The following is a 19536-nucleotide window of genomic DNA, read 5'->3' as shown; positions in this document are numbered from 1 at the left end:
AAATATTTTAATCTAATCATGAAGGCACATATATCCTGTCTTTTACTTATTCTAATAATAAATAACACTGCTTTGTGCATGAATGTAAAAAAAAACAATATAAAAATGTTTCTCTAGTAGCTGTTCTCTGAAAAAAAAATCACATAGGGATCAGCTTTTTCAGAGCTAATGGCAGACATACACGTATTTCTCTCCATCAATCTATCCACGACTACAGTTTCTTCTAATAGCCCAAAATGTTATGGCTTCTACAAAACTTTACCTCTTTTTTTTAAATAGATATCAGTTAATACAACTTTCTTTACATTAAACAGTCATTTTCAAGCTGTGGCATCATTAGGAGATTACAAACCCCTTTATTTAATTTTACAACTTTTTTGAACAAGAAAGGGATAAAAGGAAAACTTATTGACCAAGAGGCTAGCTTCTTATATTAAAAGCAATTCTGTCAGCTGCTAAAAAAAATTAAGCACAAGCACATCAGCATGACTTTAACAACCAAATGTATCCCTTGTGACAATGCCTTTGAACCCATAAGTTTTAAAAGTCTGAAGGCAGACTAAAAACTGCATCTAATTTGCTGATTTAGAGGTGCTGCAAATCTTAAATGGAGGTCTAATACTTGGAACAAGGCTGGGGTTGCAAAGTCCTGATATCATCAACATACAAAGGTTTTACAGGATTAGAAACACTAAAAAGTAAAATGAAATTATACCTGATATGAGTGCTGCTCAAGTTACTGGTTATAGGGAGTAAGGATTTACACCCACAGGCAGTAATTATTGCTAGTTCAGACTCCTTACCCCTGAAAGAACTGATCGACTACTAGATCAGTTGTATGAACACTAGCAGAGAGATTTTTGAATGACTTAATGGAAATACGTGATCCTCAAAAAGTGTCATGCTTGCAAATGGCTTAATGAACACTATTGAAATTGGAATAGCTGTCTTTGCAGAAGTTGTAATAAAATACCAGGGAAAGCATCTACCTAGAAATACATCTACTTTGCTTCAAGCAAGTGCAATGACTATAGTCCTATGACTATATAATAAACAGTGGTAACATTAAATAGTATAGTTATTCCCTTTCTAATGTCAACCAGGATTCCTTAGCAGATAGCATGAATTGAAAAGTTTCTTTAAATCAACTGGCTAACTGCTTAACTGAGGAATCAGTATCAGATCTATATTTATGAAACAGCCTACAGGATACTAAAAAAAAGAATAAATACAGGAAAAAGGTAATATTGTAGCTCAAGTTGTAGGAAAAAAAATCTGTAACGTCTAAAAATTAGATTTTACTCATGTAGGGTACACAGAATAAAGCACAGCTTATCTTCACTGTAAACATCTCATCTCCTCCAACAGGGTTTTGTAATTTTAAACCTAATAATTCTCTTACCATGTTTATTTTGTGAAATAGCAATTTATGACAATTCTATGTTACTGCCTGCAATTGAATAGTTTTATTTATTGCATGATTACCTTAACAACATTACAGCACACTGTTCAAAATTTAATTCAATCATAGTCCACAATGTTTTCAAGGTTTCTTCAACATTAGCATTTTCTCTAGTACCTAGAAATAATAAAAAAGTTAGAAAATATAACATCCAACTTCTGCATTGTTCTAATTTTGCACCTGCCAAATACTTCTGAAAAATGCCACTCATACAAGTAAATTGCCTTTTTTACAGAAGTCTCACTGAGCCGAAAACTGTTTTCTCCTTTGACAGAGGATATTCCACTGTTCATCACCTTTGTACTTTTCAGCACTCCTATAACTGCAAAAATGATGTGATCAATATTTTCTCTAATTTACAGCTTTTTCACTGTAACATGTAGTGATATGTGGTGATTTCTGTCCTCAGAGAATAGGCTCTTTGGTTCAAAGCAACTCTCATTTGCAGATACCAGGAAGGGATGTACCTAGGCTATCTGTGCAGCTAAAAAGAAAAGAATTGGGCAGCTCCAGCAGGTAATTAATCCCACCCATGTTGGATACCTCTCAGATGACAGGATGCGTTGTCATCTCAAGGTGTCTACTTCTATTCACAGAACACAGATGAAGACTAGGCAACTAGTCTGGACCTGTTGTCTGACTTTTCAAGACTTAAGTTAGGTGAAATTCTCCTTTATTGCATAAGCAACTAGCAATGGAACGGGAAGGGAAAACTAAAACAAAACAACAACAAAAAAAAAAGAGGGGCAAGAATAGTAACACTTTACTGTAATGACAAATAAGAGAGAAAAAAATTATAGATAATGGAGGGGAAAGAGGAGAAATATAGTATAGTTGAAAAAAACCCACAGTATAGGACCATAAAAATAATACCAGAATTAAAGGTAACAAATCAGAAGTTAAGAAAGATATTATAGACAAATGAGGAAAACAGTTGGTATACTAATATAGTGCTCAAATGACAAAACATCTCAAATCTAAACATCAGAACAGTTTCTGGGCTCTAGAATTTGTATGGATTAATAATACTAGTGAAAGTTTAGGGAAATTCCTAATTTGCATGGCACTTCAAAAACAAATATAGAAAGGCACTAGACTACTTAGTAAGAAAGATTAGGCAAGACTTGTCTACAGAAAGAGGCAACACCAGATTTACAGATAAGGAGATGAAGGTACAAAAGGTAGAAGAGACCATTTGGTACAGGTAAATGTATAGGTGAAAGAGCCCCAGCAATTATGGTAATTTAAGAAGGAGCTTTCAGCAGAATGGCAATTACTTACTGAAGAGGCAATGTGTATCTTAAAATGGAGCGGTTTTCTTTGTCATGATCCTCAGGCATTCCTATACAGTGAGGCTAAAAGGAATCACTATAATCTAACTCTCTATGTAACAGTCCTGCTAACATATTAATGTCATAAATAAATGATTAATTTTGAATTTGATGAGCATCTGTTTGATTTTAACATTTTTCAGTACTACAACACAAATTTGGGTTTATTCCAATAAATACTTTATTCTTTTAAAAATAAATGCAACTTCTAACTTGAATGTGTCGGGTTTCAAGTCACAATTTTTGAATCTCAGACTAAAGATCTTCTTGTTCAGCCTTTGGACCTCAGGCTAAAGACCCTATTGCTATCAAATTCCCTTAGTCAAATGGGTACTTAAAGATTATAGTGAAGTCTTTCTTTATCTTGTCTTTCCGAAATCACAAACTAACAACCTGCAATTACAAGGTCCCTCTTTAATCCTGATCCTTACAACTCTACTCAGAATTCTGCAGTTGTTATCTACCTGTCTTTTGTCTTGGACTGTGGACACTTCATTTGAACACAATATTTAAGATGAGATAATAGAATTGCTGAATAGGAAATGTACTACAAGTCTTGAACTGCTATGTAAGATTCCTCTATCTATATGCATAAGAAAGAAAGATAGTATCAGGTATAGTATCTTTTGAGTAAAGTATCAGCCTTTGAGACTGTGTGTGTTCCACTTATTATCCATTATGAGGCTCACATTCTTGTATGATTTCCTATATATTTCCAGAAAAAAAAAAAACAACATTGCCCAGTTCTGAGTTAAATCTACATGAATGTAAATTCTGGTTTAATATCTATGCATATCTAGCGGAGGTAGTGTATCTTTCCTCTACTTTTTAATACTGTATGTGCTGAGTGGTTAGGTATACTTAATAGAACTATAACGTTTACTGCATTTCAGTTAATTTTAACTAGATGTTAATAAGTCAAAAAATCCTTACAGGACTGATCTCTTCTCTGTGGTGACCAGTGACACCCAAGGGAATGGCATTAAGTTGCGTCAGTGGAGGTTTAGGTTAGATATTAGAAAAGGATTCTTCAACCAGAGAGTAGTTGGGCTCTGGAACAGGCTCCCCAGGGAAGTGGTCACAGCACCAAGCCTGGCAGAGCTCAAGAAGCATTTGGACGATACTCTCAGGCAAATGATGTGACTCTCCAGGAGGATTCTTTGCAGGGCCAGGAACTGGACCTGATGGATCCTTGTGGGTCCCTTCCAACTTTGCATATTCTGTGATCCTTTGATTTGAATAAGATAAAGTATGAAACATTTTTGAAAGGCATTTTTAAACTACACACCTGGTATTCTGCTCTTCAGTACTGTCCTAACACAGGACCCTCTCCAGATGGCTTGAATTTTGAGAGCTGCTGCTTGTTCTTCAGATGTGGGAGTTCGGTCCTGCCAACTACCAAGATTCTGCTCGCTGCTCTCTGAAAGAAGGGGAGAATGACCAACATCTACAACACTGGAAGTCCTACAGGTGCCTATAATGAATTGAAAATAAATAAAAAAAACCAAACAACAACAAATAAACACAAAAGGGCAAGAGAGCTGTAACTCAGCTGTAACTGCTGTGGTTTCAGCATAAAACTTTTATGACAAAAATATTGTTCTTAAAATCTTAGTTTTAACATGATAAAATTACAGAAAATATACTGTATAATCACGCAAAGTCAAAATGCAATCACTAATCCCAAATACCAAATAATTTAATTCTTCTCTTTATTGCCAGCTATTGCAGTGCATTTTTTAAAATTGTCTCCTAATGTAATTTCAAAATATCCTTCTAAATATGAACCAAAAGGTTTTGATACATTAAAGCCTGACTGTAAACATAGCTTAAAAGAGCTTCACAAAATTTTAAGTTCTTCTCTCTCTCAATCTGATAATTTTATTAAGTAATAATTTAAACACCAGTATTGTTCAAAACATTTTATTCTGCCTTCACTAAGGAGACATGGAATAAGGATAAGATCTGTCATAAAGGGAAAGTTCACTTCTCTGACTTTCTGTTACTAAGAAGTTTTGCAGTGGAACAGAAATTACTAGGTTCTGACAGGTTAGCAATGAGCTCTTTGAAGGCATCCTTGCCTAGAATCAGCATCCTGGGAGTCATTACCACCCAGGCTTAGGAAGAGTGTGTGGGGAACAATACTACAAGGAGCCAGTGCCAGGGGGCCAGTTTGGAACTGCACAGATACGGAACAAGAGAAGCATATCATACAGCACGATAGGAAGGAAACAGTTCCGCAAAAGGAAGTACCAACAAACAAAAAGGAGAAGAGAGGAAACTGCATGAAAAATGTAGACAACATTGAAGACAAATCAACTAGCTTAAGAAAAGATATTGCCTTCATCAGCCAGATCACACATTTCAATCTAATCTCTTCTATTGAATACTGCTAAATCTGGATGTGTTCCCAACCACTCTTTCTCATCAATGTTGCATTTCCAAACTCCAGAAAGCCCCTTTAATACTTGGTGACTCTGAAAGATTACACAAACCTACTTCAATAGAAAATAGATTAGAACTCACCAGTTTGAATGGCACAACCACTTTTATAAAACAGTACATAATCACAGAATAACAAGGGCTGGAGTGGATCACTGAAGGTCATCTGGTCCAATTCCACATCCAAACCAGGATCAGTTTAGAGTAAATGTCTAGTCCATTTTTTAATACTTTCATAACTACAGAGACTTCATAACTTCACTGGGCATTCTCTTCCAACTTTTGACTAGCCTCTTTGATAAAAATGTTTTCCTAATATCCAACTGGAATTTAACATGTTCTAAGATGTTTCCTGTCTGTGCATCTCTAAAAGATTGTGGCTCTTAGCTTCTACCATTTATTCATCAACATAATACATTTCAAAATGAATCTACAAGCTTGTCTATTTTATAATTAAAAAGACAGTGGCAAAATGGCTTTTGACTCCAGTAATAATTGTTTTCAAGGAAAGGAAATAGATTTCAATTTTCAGCATTTGTTTTAGCTCAGAAGAATGACCTCTGCTGCAGAGCCTACATTCCTTATATAAGGCAAAATAATATATTATAAAGTAGAAGTTGTATACTTTTTATATGAACACACATATACACATATTGACTAAATAAGTAAGGAGATCCTAATATATAAAAGTACACACAGAAAGTATTGGTGTGGTGTTGCCCTATGAACACGTTTAAAAGTTTATCCACTAAGGATGGTAAGTGGACTCCACAACTAGAAATAAATACGTATGTATTATAAAACATTTCATTTGTGAGGCTAAAAAATACATGGATATGCAGTCAGTTATATGCTAAACTGTTTCTGAATACACAAATATAAAAAATTTGGATGAAGTGTCAAACAGAAATGAATTCTATTCATAGAAACAGTAAAAAGTTACCCTAAAACAGGCCAAAACCCAAAAATGCTGAATGTCTTTTGAAAGTATACATTCCTAAGGAGTTTCTATTTTGTTCTAACTTTAATACAATGTGAGAAGAACCAAAATATTTTTCTTTGTAACATTCAAGTCAAAGTAATGAGGTCTATATTAAAGATTTTGATCTTTAAAGGCTTTTTTTACTTAACATTTCTTAATATCTTCTCTTATAAGCAGAGAAATGTGTTACTGTGACACGCTTTAAATCAACCAATATTAACTAGTGGACACTTCAAATTTGACATTATGACTGAAAACTGATTCATCAAAAATTTCTGGCATATCATCGCTATTAATCAGAAGACACCTCTTCTAATAAAAACCTGAAATTTTCAAAGCAGCCTTGCACAACTTTGTTCACTATAAAATCAGCTGCAGTTTTGTTGTAGGCAATGTAACAATGGCTTTTGTTAAAAAGGTGTGTTTTGCATGTACTCAACAGATACTTTACATATTCAACCAAATAATGCCAAACTTTCCTTCACCCTTTACTGGAACTCAAGTTCAAATCCAAAGTGCAAGAAGAAACAAATGTTCAAATTCTCTCTTCAGTCACACAGCAACAACAACTGTATGATCACTGATCTTAACCTATGTTCCTGAAGGAAAGAGAAGCTTATTCTGGAAAAGAACTAAGCAGGAAAAGGACTTCTCAGCTATGGTTTACACAGCTGGGATAAGCTTATAGCAAACAGCTTGACTTCTAGGTAAAACTTCATATAAGAATGTTTTAAAAGAACTGTACACAAAAGGTATTCCACTTCCAACTTCAAAATGGGAATTTATCCATAAGAAAGAAATGTAGCCTTTGAAATGTGCCTAAATGACTGTCAGGTGTTTGAGACTCTTGAAAATCAGTGCTGTAGACCTCCAGTGAGTTAATGAACTGAGGTGGCTCACTATGGGGCACAAAGCAACCAGGACAAGGTAAACAAAGAACATGTGCGACAGAGAGCAGGCAAGCACTATTGAGCCATCAAGACTATCTCTTGTGTAACATCATCCTGACACACTTCCTTTCCCAGGAGGAATCACATACCTCTACAAATTCAGCATTTCATGACTGCCAAAGTTCTGCAGGGCCCCTTTATCCACTCTCTTCCCACAAGACCATGGAAGAGCCATGCCATGGAGAAGCACTCACTTCAGAAATTTCCATCTCTTTTTCATATGTTTACACAGCACCATCTTCCACTTGTTTCTTGTGGCTCCTGTGTGAATTGCTCCATGGGGATGGATGATATTTGGCAGACAAATAAATGCCACTAGATCATTTTCAGATGGCTTCTCAGAAACCTTACCACACATGACCGCTAACTGCAGTGCATCACAACATCCCTGCCCTTGGTAAATCTTGAGATTAATTCAGCACACAGTGCAAACTGAATATGCTAATATAAAATTTTAAATATATATACATATATATACTTTCAGACATAGACAACAAGAATATTTCAGTCCTCTGTTAGGTAGTTTGCACTGATGTCTGTTAGGTTCCAAAAGGTCACAATTAAAGTCTTAACAAGATCTGAGCAACTATCCTGACAGTGCAGCAGTGCTAATAGGTCAAGCAAATCAGGTGATGCCAATCCTTCTAGGCATTCCTACAATGCATTCCTCACCTTTTTTTCCTGATATCTACCTATTTTAACTTGACTATTTCACTTGATTTATATGCTTTATTTCTTTAGGTTTCTGGATGGAACCTGAACAAAATCATACACTTACTCCAATGCAGCCTTTATTAAGAAGAGCAAACATTAATAAAGGTGAAAAAATGTCCAATGTCAATAAAACCAAAGGGAAACAATTAACTTTACAGTCCAATAGCAATATTATCCTATTTAATTCTGTAAAAGCAAACACATTAAAAGGATACACTGGACACTGGAGGAAAGAAAACTGAAACAGAACTTTCTTCCTCCATACATTCATTCCACTTCTTTGATTCAGTGCCCAAATCCTAAAAAATATTCTATCACAGTGGATCTCATATGTTAGTAAAATATATGAGGTCTTTGTTACAACCTGTCAACTGTGCTAATTATTCAAATCTATTTTTAAAATGTCTTCTCTTTTATTGCTGACAAGAGTTTAAGGATTTTTTTTTGGAATACAGAAATCAGTCATCTTGCAAAAATGTGACAGGTGTTGTTGACTTCAAGTGGTGTGACAAATGTCAATATACTGACCCTTATAACTTATACTCTTTCCATGGGATGCAATTCCCTTCATAATATCTGATGTCTCACAGAAGAATAATCTTTAGAAGAGAGTGTTTTGGAGGAAAGTCCCCAGTAAAGAGACAAGTATATGTACCTTCTTAAAAGAATAAGAGCATTACATCATTGTGTCAGTAAAGATTTTTGTGTAAATTTTAATTTATTTTTTTATACTGTTTCTTTAGAATAAAATGAATAATCAAAAGAAAGTTAGTATCATTTTGATTCACCATGTAGAAACACTTTATTCTATAAGTTCATAAGAGAAGAAGGAAAAGCTAAGTCCCTCTGAAAGGCCTTCAAATGGTGATCATGTATCTGCCTGTCAATTTTTCAGATAAATTCTTGTTTTGTTGCAGTATGAAACTGTCGGGGTTGACAGAGAACCTGTCAGCAGCCTGGCAATTAGTGATGAAGAATTTAAACAACTTTTAGGAAATATTTACTGTAATGGTGGACGGAACAAACGTAATGCAGCCCAGACCAAAGGTCACCAATCAAAATGTGTATAGTGTCACCAATAGCATGTCACAGCATGCACAGTGTCTTCAGTGTCACCAATAAGAGTGTGTGCAGTGTCTTATGCTTGAGACTTTTGACCAATTGTGTTGTGACACGATAGTGTACAAAGAATATAAGAGAAACACTTGAGAGTAATAAACAGCTTCCTGATCACCTTGCACCTGGACTATGCCTGACTCTGATATCTGTGTCGCATTGGCCGTTCCGACATTATCAGCGACATATGGAGACGCCGACGTGATTACAGCGTTGAAGAAGAATTTATCTCCAACTCCGAGAAAGAGTTTGGAGGGATTCCTCTCCGAGAGAGAGGGGCTGCCGTGACTTCCCTCCTAGAGGGGGAAAGAGCAGAGGATTTTCTCTCCTAGAGAGAGATTGGACCTGTGGGGCGAGGCACAGGGGGAACGGAGCCCGGTGAAGCTTGAGAGTGGGTGGTTCCCGCCAAAGGTCCGGACCTGAACTTTTTGAACCCTCATTAGGTAAGCTAACGGGGGTGCCACCGGGGACTATATTTTAACGATGGGTCAGCATATAATGAAGGAGGAAAGTGTAGTTCTATCTACGTGGAAATCCCTCCTTAATTGAAAGAATGTCAAGGTTGCTGAATTTAATTTACGACGTGTGCTGTTATAGTACTGAAAATAAGGCTTTGAAGCTACTACGTTAAGTTGCATTTCGTGTGTTTGCCTGACACTTGCTCCGTGAGACTCTGAAAGATTTAGAAGCGTACGGGAGGCAACAATCTATGCAATAATTCATATAAGAACTAAAACTCTGAAACGCAGTTGCCCAGAAAGATAAGCAGGTTGCCGATGTAACAAATTGTCCTTGAACTACACCTCCAAGCAAAAAAATGCAGAAAAATTTAATAATTCACTCCCGGAGACAGAAAAGAAGTAAGGACCCCCCCCTCTCCATTGCCACCACTGCAGAAAAAGCAGGTTTTCCACCAGATAACTCCACTGAGAAAACAACTAAGAAAAGAAATTCAAGTCAAGATATTTAAGCGAATGGAGAGGGACAGAGATAAATTAGAACAGTGGGGGCTGGGCAGAAAACAAGACAGCAAGGCCCATCCCTGTATAAGCCTTTGAACTTCTTCGCAGCCTGAGTTACTTCTTTTTTGTTCATTTACTAATTGGCTGTTTCAGTCTCACAATATGTGTAAGATAAAACACAGAAAAATATGCAACAAATCAAGTTTGGTGTCATGGAAGCCTGAAGACGACGATCCCTACCGGGGAGAAAAGGGGGGCAAAAACTGCCTTCTGATATTTCTGTTAATTCTTGTGTTAACTGTAGTGTCTGTTGAATGTTTTTGTGAGCTCACAATATTATTGTTACTGTGTGTGTGTATGTGAAGAAACAAAGTTCTTTGCCAGGACAAAAAGGGGAAAAGAAAAGTAAAAAGCCCTCCCTTGAAAATATTCAGCCTTGCCAGGGAGAAAAAACAGTGTGTATTTCTCATGATAGAGACGGTCTGTTGCTTGGTAACTAAGCAGGAGTGAAACTCTCCTACTTTGTAAAAATTGCAACTTTGTAACCTTCTGATTGGAGAAAGAAATTGTCTTACAATTTCATAACATAGTCTTACTGTTTTCTGAAGTTGTTCATTAAAATAACCAAAATTGTTTTAAAATACATACATAAATGTAATGGAGAAATAGACTTTTTAAAGTAACTGCTGACAACTGCCTGTGATAAGAAAATTCCAAGACGTGTGGGGGGAGAGATTCTCCAGCAGAGCTGCTGGGCACAGCTGCTCTACCTTCCCTCTCCCCCCCCTGCTCAAACAGCTCTGTAAACATTCTTTTGTTGCTTCTGTATTTTACAGATAGGTTTTTTGAGATTGTTGAAGAAGCTTTAAGGTAGACTTATTTGGTGGAACACCTAGCTCAAAAATATCTTATTTGACGGGGCAGCTTTTGCCAGAGAAAAAAGGAAAAATAAATAAACTGTTTCTAGCTGGAAGTTTCCACCTTTGTGGAAAGAGAGATGAAATCTAAAGACATAATACAGGAAACTGCCTAACAACAGACAGCGTTTCAAGTTTAAACTGCATCTGTCCTAGTCTCTGTGCTAAGCAGCAGAGGTGTGTCCCTGTTATCAGGACAAGCTTAAACCAGAACTGTTGCTGCTTTGCAGGTGTGCATTCTGGATCCCCTGGTATATTCTTATGAGCAAAACCCTAGTTTAAAGCAGCCTGAGTGAGTTTTATTGTGGCTTTATGTAAGTTGCTAAAGTTGAAAGCTACTTTACAAGTGTTAACTTCTTAAATACATTGATGTAAGTTAAACTGTTACATCTATTTTGTTTAAATAAGATGTTTAAAGTTTTCATGCATATCCCAGAAAAATGTATAAATATTAGCAAAAATTCAGATTTAGCTGCTTATAAATCCTAGCTGATCATATCATTTCAGAGGCTGGGTGAGACTGCTTAAGTTGTAAAAGGACGTGACTGTTCTCCAGTTTCATTTTTTTACATTCGGAGAGGCAGGAATCTGCCCTATGAATTTGTGAATCCTGTTCAAATCCCAAGTTGTGTGTGGCTTGAAAAAAGAAAAGATACAAAACTATATTTAATCCAATTATGCAACTAAACCCCTTATCAAAATCAGTAATTCCATCCTCTGAAAGATTTCCATATGTTGGGATTTTGAACAGCCAATTGTTTCTTCATAATGAAAGCTGCTATTTGCTTTTATTGAAGTTACAGTGACCTTCCTGAAATTCAGTGTGTTTTACTTTACTATAGGAGAGAATTTTTCTGCAGTACAACATGATAAAATGCTGCTCAAAATGATAAAAGCAAAGTAAAAGGAAATACAGAAGTTAGAGACCTAAAAAGATGAGTTAAAATTAAATGTGATTGTTCTAACCAATGTTATTTGAGAAGCAGGATTGAAGAATGCTCCAGGAAAATTCCAAGAACCAAGCCATGGAACCTATCTCCAATGGAGAGAATTACACTGCAAAGAATCATCACTAGGCCTTCAGCTTCAAAGAAAAACTGCGAAATTACCCACGATACCCACTTAAAACTGACTGAACTATTAATAACAAATTTGTGAGTTTTGTATTAAAGGTGAAGAACAACTAAAAGAAGCAGATGAACAAGAGCCGAGAGTTAATTACATCCCAGACATCGGAGACAACTTGGACTGACTTCTCTCAGAAGACACTGAATTTCAAGCTGTATTAGCAGACTGTAATAGTGATTTATCTATTCATTTTTCTAAGTACTGACTATAGACAGAAATCATGTGTTGCTGCCAATCACACATTACTCACGTAACTCAGACATTGGCTTAACTTCTCCACAATTTAGGAAGTTTTGAAAAACTGTAAGGACAAGTAATGTTGTAATTTGCTGGTTTTTCAGAACTAAAACAATTCTTGCAGGTTAGAGTGCACGTCACGCTGCAGACATCCAGCATAAATCTCTAAAAGTTACACTGTAATCAGTGTGAGAGGACATGAACCTCTTTAACAGAATTATTTGCAATGTACTGCCTGAATTCTAATACCTGTTTTGTTTTCCTTTAGTGACTACTGCTGAGAAGCTTCTCTTAGTATACCTAATGTAAATGTTCAGAAATTCTCTTTCAGTATTAACACTGTTGAGTAGATGATCCCATGATAAAGTATTGTACAGGCTAATTTAATCCATATTTGATACAATATTCCTTCAGTTCAATCAAGATGCGAATTATGAGTAACTAAATTCAAGAAGTGAAATACCATTTGTATTAATTTACAGTTCTTACAGTATGTTGCTAAAGGATGAACAAAAATATAGAATTAGATGATGTGCTAATAGAATAACATAACCCTGAATTTTACCCATCAAATGAACATTCTAAAATATAAAAAGGGGGGAAAGAGACTATGCAGGCACATAAACAGATGCTAAATCAGAATAGATCTCATTTAAATTTTTTAGGCCTTATATTCCTTGTATGTATTCCTTTTCAAGCCAGGTACAGTTGTTAGATGTGACTGCCAAAGATGACAAACTGAGAAGTACACAGCCAATAACTACTTAAAATGTAAACTGTGTAATTAAAATGTAAAAGTATAATAGAAATTCCAGCTATGTGTGAGTGAAGAGTGACTGAGGTGGCCACCAATGAATGACTGAAGAGAGATTGTGTGAGAGAGAGAGACTGTGTAGATATATATGTGTGTGCAAACTTAACAATGCTTTTGTATTGGAGTGTTGAGACTTTGGGGTGATGTATTACACAGATCTCTCGGACTGTAGTGGATCCTTGTTTTGAATAGTGGATGAGCTCTCTGGATTCTTTCTTGGTGAGATGTTGCTGTGTTTCTTTTTAGCTTTGGATCAGGGGTTGCCAATGCTGATGCCTTGCTTGATCAGCCTGTTGCAAAGGGCCCTGCAACAGATTGTCAAAGCCATCTTTGCGGCATAAAATAAAAAAAAAGAGGGGGAATTGTCGGGGTTGACAGAGAACCTGTCAGCAGCCTGGCAATTAGTGATGAAGAATTTAAACAACTTTTAGGAAATATTTACTGTAATGGTGGACGGAACAAACGTAATGCAGCCCAGACCAAAGGTCACCAATCAAAATGTGTATAGTGTCACCAATAGCATGTCACAGCATGCACAGTGTCTTCAGTGTCACCAATAAGAGTGTGTGCAGTGTCTTATGCTTGAGACTTTTGACCAATTGTGTTGTGACACGATAGTGTACAAAGAATATAAGAGAAACACTTGAGAGTAATAAACAGCTTCCTGATCACCTTGCACCTGGACTATGCCTGACTCTGATATTTATGTCGCATTGGCCGTTCCGACATTATCAGCGACATGAAACCATATACATAAAGCTTTTATTATCAAATGTTAATATCAATAGATTAAAAAGTTACACAGACTGAAAAGTAAGTCATAAAACGGAAAAGAGCCAGGCAAAAAGTTGCCAGGCAAACTTAATACATAATGCCTCCAGCCTGCATACAAAATGAAGCAAAAAAACCTGCAGGAAGAGAATTATCCCTACTTGTAATAAATAAGTTGGCCTTCCAGTGGCTCCTCTCACAGTATGTTTGGGTACACAGCATACCCTAATCACAGGCTGGAGAAGAGGTGGATGGTGCTGTAGGCAGTTCCACACTGGACGTGTGTGATTAGCCAGCTAACTAGCCAGCCAATACAATTTCCCAAATAATAAGCTTAAAAAACAAGCAAGTAAGTAAGCAAGCAAGCCAACAAAAATCAAAATATCCCTCCACCTAAAAGAAACAAACAAAAAATCCTCAACCCATAAGTAAGAAACTTTCAACAAAGGTACTAACTTCAGTCTTCCTTCACTCTCATTTTGTGAACAATATATGCATTTAAGATCTTTTAAACTGGTAATTTGAACAAAAGTGATGATCTGCAGTACATCAGGTAAAAAATGCACCTGTAGATGTTTGTTAATGTTTGTCAATACTAGCAAATGCAAGCTAGGGAAGACTCAGGGCAATTTTATAAATTAACAAAGGCTAAACAGACTTTCTGGAAGAAAGAAAAGGATCATTTCTATTCTGAGATGAGTCTCAGATGTGCTGTCAACAGTAGAAGTCTTTGGATTAAAAATGAATTGTGCCTACTTAGGCAAGAAAAAACAAGATTAGTGAAGAGCTGGCCTCCTCAAAAATAAGAATGGGCAGACATATTTGAAGTGATTAGTAATACCAATACAGTACCTGAAAATGCAGGGTCATCCCCAGAAATCTCAAAGTCTTCAAAATCCAAAGTGAAAGACCTGAAGGCAAGTTTATATCTGTAAGGAGTCTTCTCCTCTATTACATAATTGATCAAACACCAGAATGCAATATTGAAAACCTAAAATCAAAATGAGGAAAAGCATTTAAAGAATGATTAATTTTTAAAAGTTGATTTATATTGCCTCTCATTATTGTTTCAAATACTATTTAGCTCTTTTCTTTTATCATGTAAAAACGAAGCCTTAAACTTCCTCTACAAAAATAAAGTATCTGAAAATTAGTCCCAGCTGTAGGACTACAATGCTTCAAGGCAAAAATCAAGAGAAAACCTGTGTTATGCCTGACTTACTAAAAATAGGACTTATTCTACAGTGTGTTTATTACCCAAAATATCTTAATGGTTTATGTGTAGTAGATTGGTGGCCTTATACCAGAGGACAGAAGAACATATTATAATTATTATCATGACAGCTTGCATTCATGACTCGAGGTTTCAGAGCAGAGACTGATAACTGAATGGACATGCTTACTAGATTAGGAGGTGACACCACAGAGAAGGATTTGGCTCTGTTTTATTCCTGACATACTGATGCTCTTTTAAAGAGCACAAATCCAGTCTCTTCTTTTTTTTTTTTTTTTTTTTTTTTAATTTTCTCTCCTTATAATAGATGGAAAATTTAGAGCGTGTTTTTCAGAACTTGTTTCATAATCTGAGTTGAAGAACACAGTAATAACTTAATGGAAAAGACATAATTTCTCTTTTTCATTGCCCTTAATTTTGGATTCTTCTGCTTTCTGGAAACATTTTATGTATTTTATTATTAATAAACTCATATTTTCTTTTTAATATTTAAGACTGGTGAAGAAAGAATCTACTACATTCATTCTTACATTCAGAGTAGCTTTTAATTGTTTGTGTTAAAGATAGATAATTTCCATATTTTCAGTCTTGAATCACTGTCAGTTCAGTGCCTCTCATTTATCCAATTTCTGGTTTTTTGTACTTTTTTGGTTATACGTTGGTCTTAGAGGGTTAGAGAGGAAGGGATATGTGTGTTCATGACTATTGAATTTTTGTTAAGGTCTCTAAGTTTTACACGAATTTCATGTGAGCATATGCTTTTAAAATTTGTATTTTCCATTCCAGAGAGTTCAAATCAATTTTCTTTTCTGGTGGACTTGGCATGAAAATGACCTCTTTCCTGAGTGTTGCGCCTGGAATCATTCTTTCTTAATTCTGTTGTTTTGCTGAGTTTGAGTATGGTGTCAAGCGAACATATAAAAGCACTGGCTTAGGTGTTCTAAATTTAATATCAGTGATTATAAAAATACTAAACTCCTTCTTCTATCCAATATTCTAGAATACACAGTCTAAGCTACATGAGCTTTGTAGTACTGTGATGAAAGTAAATGAATGCGGAATATATAAAGTACTGACTGTAGAACAATCAAGTTATAACAATTGTTATCAAGTTATAATTTGATAACAGTATTATCAACGTTTGCATACAAATAAAAATTAGCATGTCCTTTATAAAACTTTGTTTCAATCTTTTTATAATATTGAAAACCCATAGGATAGAGATCTACAGAAAAGTGTAACATTTTCATCATGTATCTAAAGACCCTTTAATTTATCACACACACAGAGCAGAAAAGTTAAATAAGAATTCTGCAGTTTCAAGAGAGAAAGAAAAACACCTAAAAATACTATGAGTGAAAAAATCTCATTACTGCCTACAGTAATATAAGCTGTAATAATGTTTTTCTGTTCCATTAACATTAGACACAGAAAAGAACCATTCTGGCTTTTCCGAATTTCAGGGAGAGTCTTTTAAATCCAAAATGAAGTCTTAATATAAAGACCCCTCATGCTTTCTGCCCCAAAGTATGCTAAACTAGATTGACAAAAATAGACTTGGTTTAGAATGTGCTGCTCTGCGCATACTGAAATTTGTTCTTGTTAAAAGAAGAAAATTATCATACAGTTGCAAGTAATGTTATTTGAGCTTATACTTTATAACAAATGTCCCATTCAGAGCATGCAGGTGGTCCTTTTGAAATGCACAGACATTGTTTTGAAGAGGGTAATGACAATGTTAAGCTGTTATCTAGTTTCTGTAGCTTTTAATGTTTATTAAAATGTTGAACGTGCTTATTAAAATTGTTTGTTCACCTTGTAGAGTTCTTCAGCCATTCCAGTACCATGGATGCCAGGAGGACAGAGAGTTAGTTCCAATTCTTTCCAGGCTTTAGAAAGCTCATCCTTACTGCTGTAATTATTTATCACATTTCCAACAGCTTTCAGGATAGCTGCAGCCTGTTCTGTAAACCGAGAGCTCTCCTGGGGAGAGAGAATAAACCCACTGTTAGAAAGATTCCTTTAAAATTTTTGTTTGTTTTCTTTCTAGGCTGTGACAGCATACAAGCTTTCTTCCTGCAAAGAAGTACAAAACTTTTCTAAATCCAAGGAATTGTTATTAATTTTATAAGCTAAAAAATCGATTAGGTCTCTGGTATTCAAAAGCATACAAAATTTTCTCTAATTTTAGCTACTGAAATTAAAACACTATAACAGACATCATAACATGTATCCATTAATTGTTTTATTTTTCCTGTATCAATACTCCTAGAAAATATAAACAAAAATAGATGCATACAGAGACTTCTAATGCAGTGATAATATGACTTTGCTAGCTGAAATGCTCAGCATCTTCTGTTATAAAAGGACAAATTAGTATTCATATCCCCCTGAAAACAATGACAGAATACATGCTGCCTAAAGCATCTTTAATATTCATCAGGATTTCTGTGCAAGAATAGGGATACTTTCCTGCAAATGACACTTTGTAGAGAAAATGCTGTCTTTAAAAGGAAATGCAGAGATCCAAGGATAAGATTCTGCTTTATTTTATTGACGACAAAGAGCTTTTCATCCAGAAATTGAAGGCAAGGGATTAGTACAGCCACAAGATATTTTTAATGGTCCAACTTCTTATCTTTAAACTTCCTTGCTAAAATAAATATCATAAATGTGTTTTAGGATATTCTGCTTTAGGTCCTATTATTAGGACCCTGAATCTACACTGCTATGTAAATTTGTTGTCACACTCACCTTTTAAAATATTTTAGCAAAACTGTTAGCTAGAAACTATATTCCCTCCCCTCAGTGCCCATGAAAAATATTTGGGCTTACTGCTTGCCAAAGAAATTTTGAAAATATGGATGACAGTGATATCTGCCTGGATTGTAGACAATGAAGAAGTAAATCTGTAGTAATTGCTCTCTTGGGCCTCTTATCTCAGCTATGAAAAGTTATTTGATTAAATTGCTCATTTTAGATATAAAAGCTGCTCTGGGACCCAGTAAGTAATATGTGAGCTCATGGGAAAAAACTAACTTTACTGATGTGACAATTTATTTTAATAGGCAGGAATTTTTGCTTATTAATTACAATATGTACATGTATTTTATCAGATACCCCAAAAAGTGAGCTATATGAGTACCTCAGACACATGCATGAGTATTTTTAACATTTTATGCTGCTGTTCTATGCAAACCACAATGCTAACTTACAAGTAAGAAAATTTTTGCAAATTTTATGCCCTAGTCCATTTAATATTGACACTAATATTATACCATTAAACATAATAACTCTAAATGAAAATCCAATATTACTTCACTTTAAAACTAATTAATAGTCTGAAATACTATTATCACAATACTTGACTCGTTTTTATTATGCATACCTTTTCAAGAGCTGGCATCACATCATCCTCTTCTCCAAAGACACATGGTACCATGGTACACAGATGAATATGGTGCCCTATGGGAGAACTTACTGTGAAGAGTAATATGTGTTTCCTACATTCAAGAAAAAGTAAATTAACTTTTTTCTTTTAATTACAGCAATTATTAAGCTTTTCTTTTCTGCATTTGGTAATACTGAAATCCTTTTCTAGATGTCCTTGTGCTTCAAAATTCGACATGTTTAATTCCTTTCTTTTCAAGAACCTCCAAATGTAGGGAGTAGGTGAAGTCAGTGAAGTCACTATTATTTTATTTTTATTTGTTTAGGTGTTATTTTGATTTTCTTAAGCAAAATAGGTATACTCATTTTTTCATAGAGCTACCAATGACAGATTGTTTCATCAGGATTATATTTAGCTACACTTGAAACATATCTGCTCTAGAAAGCTTAGAGAAGTCATCAAGTGTTCTGGTCAAAATTTCCATGTTGCATTGTCAAAACAAGGAAAATTAGTTGAAAATAATTGTGTCAGGCTTGATGAACCTACTGAGTGACCATTATATGGAGCAACTGCAGGCCAAACTGCCCAATCATAACCTCCTAATGTTACCAACAGAAATTCACTTATGACTGAATGTCATATACTCAGTTCAGTCTTGTTTGCCTAACTGTATCCTATAATGGATTCTAATCATAAAAGAAATCATTCCTAGTCACAGTTACACAAAACAAGGGATTCATGCTTTTTTCTTGAGTCAACACTGTCTTACTGTCCCACTGAAATACTTGAGGAGCTGGCTGATACCAAAGCCTCATGGTCTCAGATCATTTACAGAATTGCATTTAGCTGGAGAAGTCCATCCAGGCTGTAGCTTCAAAGTGTTAACCAGGAATCCAGTGGTGAGAGTAAGAAAGGAGAGTTAATCCCCCCCACACACACTCACATTTTTTAACTGCATCTTCTTTCAAGTGAAATTTAAATGCCTCCTGGCCACTAACAGACAGTGGGAAGAGAGTGCCTTCCTGGCTTAGCAAGTTCCAAATTCTCATTTGGAATGAAATGGGAAAGTGGTCAATAAGCCCATT

General features: G+C 35.4%; 1 protein-coding gene across 1 annotated transcript in view; it reads right to left on the bottom strand.

Moving 5' to 3' along the window:
- The window catches only part of ADGB (androglobin), a 114213-nt gene that overhangs the window by 31545 nt on the left and 63132 nt on the right, over positions 1-19536 (bottom strand). The window contains 5 exon segments of the mRNA XM_032683883.1: positions 1486-1579; positions 4082-4213; positions 14679-14817; positions 16876-17043; positions 18449-18563. Of these exon segments, the coding sequence (XP_032539774.1) occupies positions 1486-1579; positions 4082-4213; positions 14679-14817; positions 16876-17043; positions 18449-18563 (648 nt within the window).

The sequence above is a fragment of the Chiroxiphia lanceolata genome, chromosome 3, assembly GCF_009829145.1.
Source record: "Chiroxiphia lanceolata isolate bChiLan1 chromosome 3, bChiLan1.pri, whole genome shotgun sequence".
Taxonomy (NCBI): Eukaryota; Metazoa; Chordata; class Aves; order Passeriformes; family Pipridae; genus Chiroxiphia; species Chiroxiphia lanceolata.
Note: the sequence above shows the minus strand (reverse complement) of the source record. Positions and strands in the feature narration are given on the sequence as shown.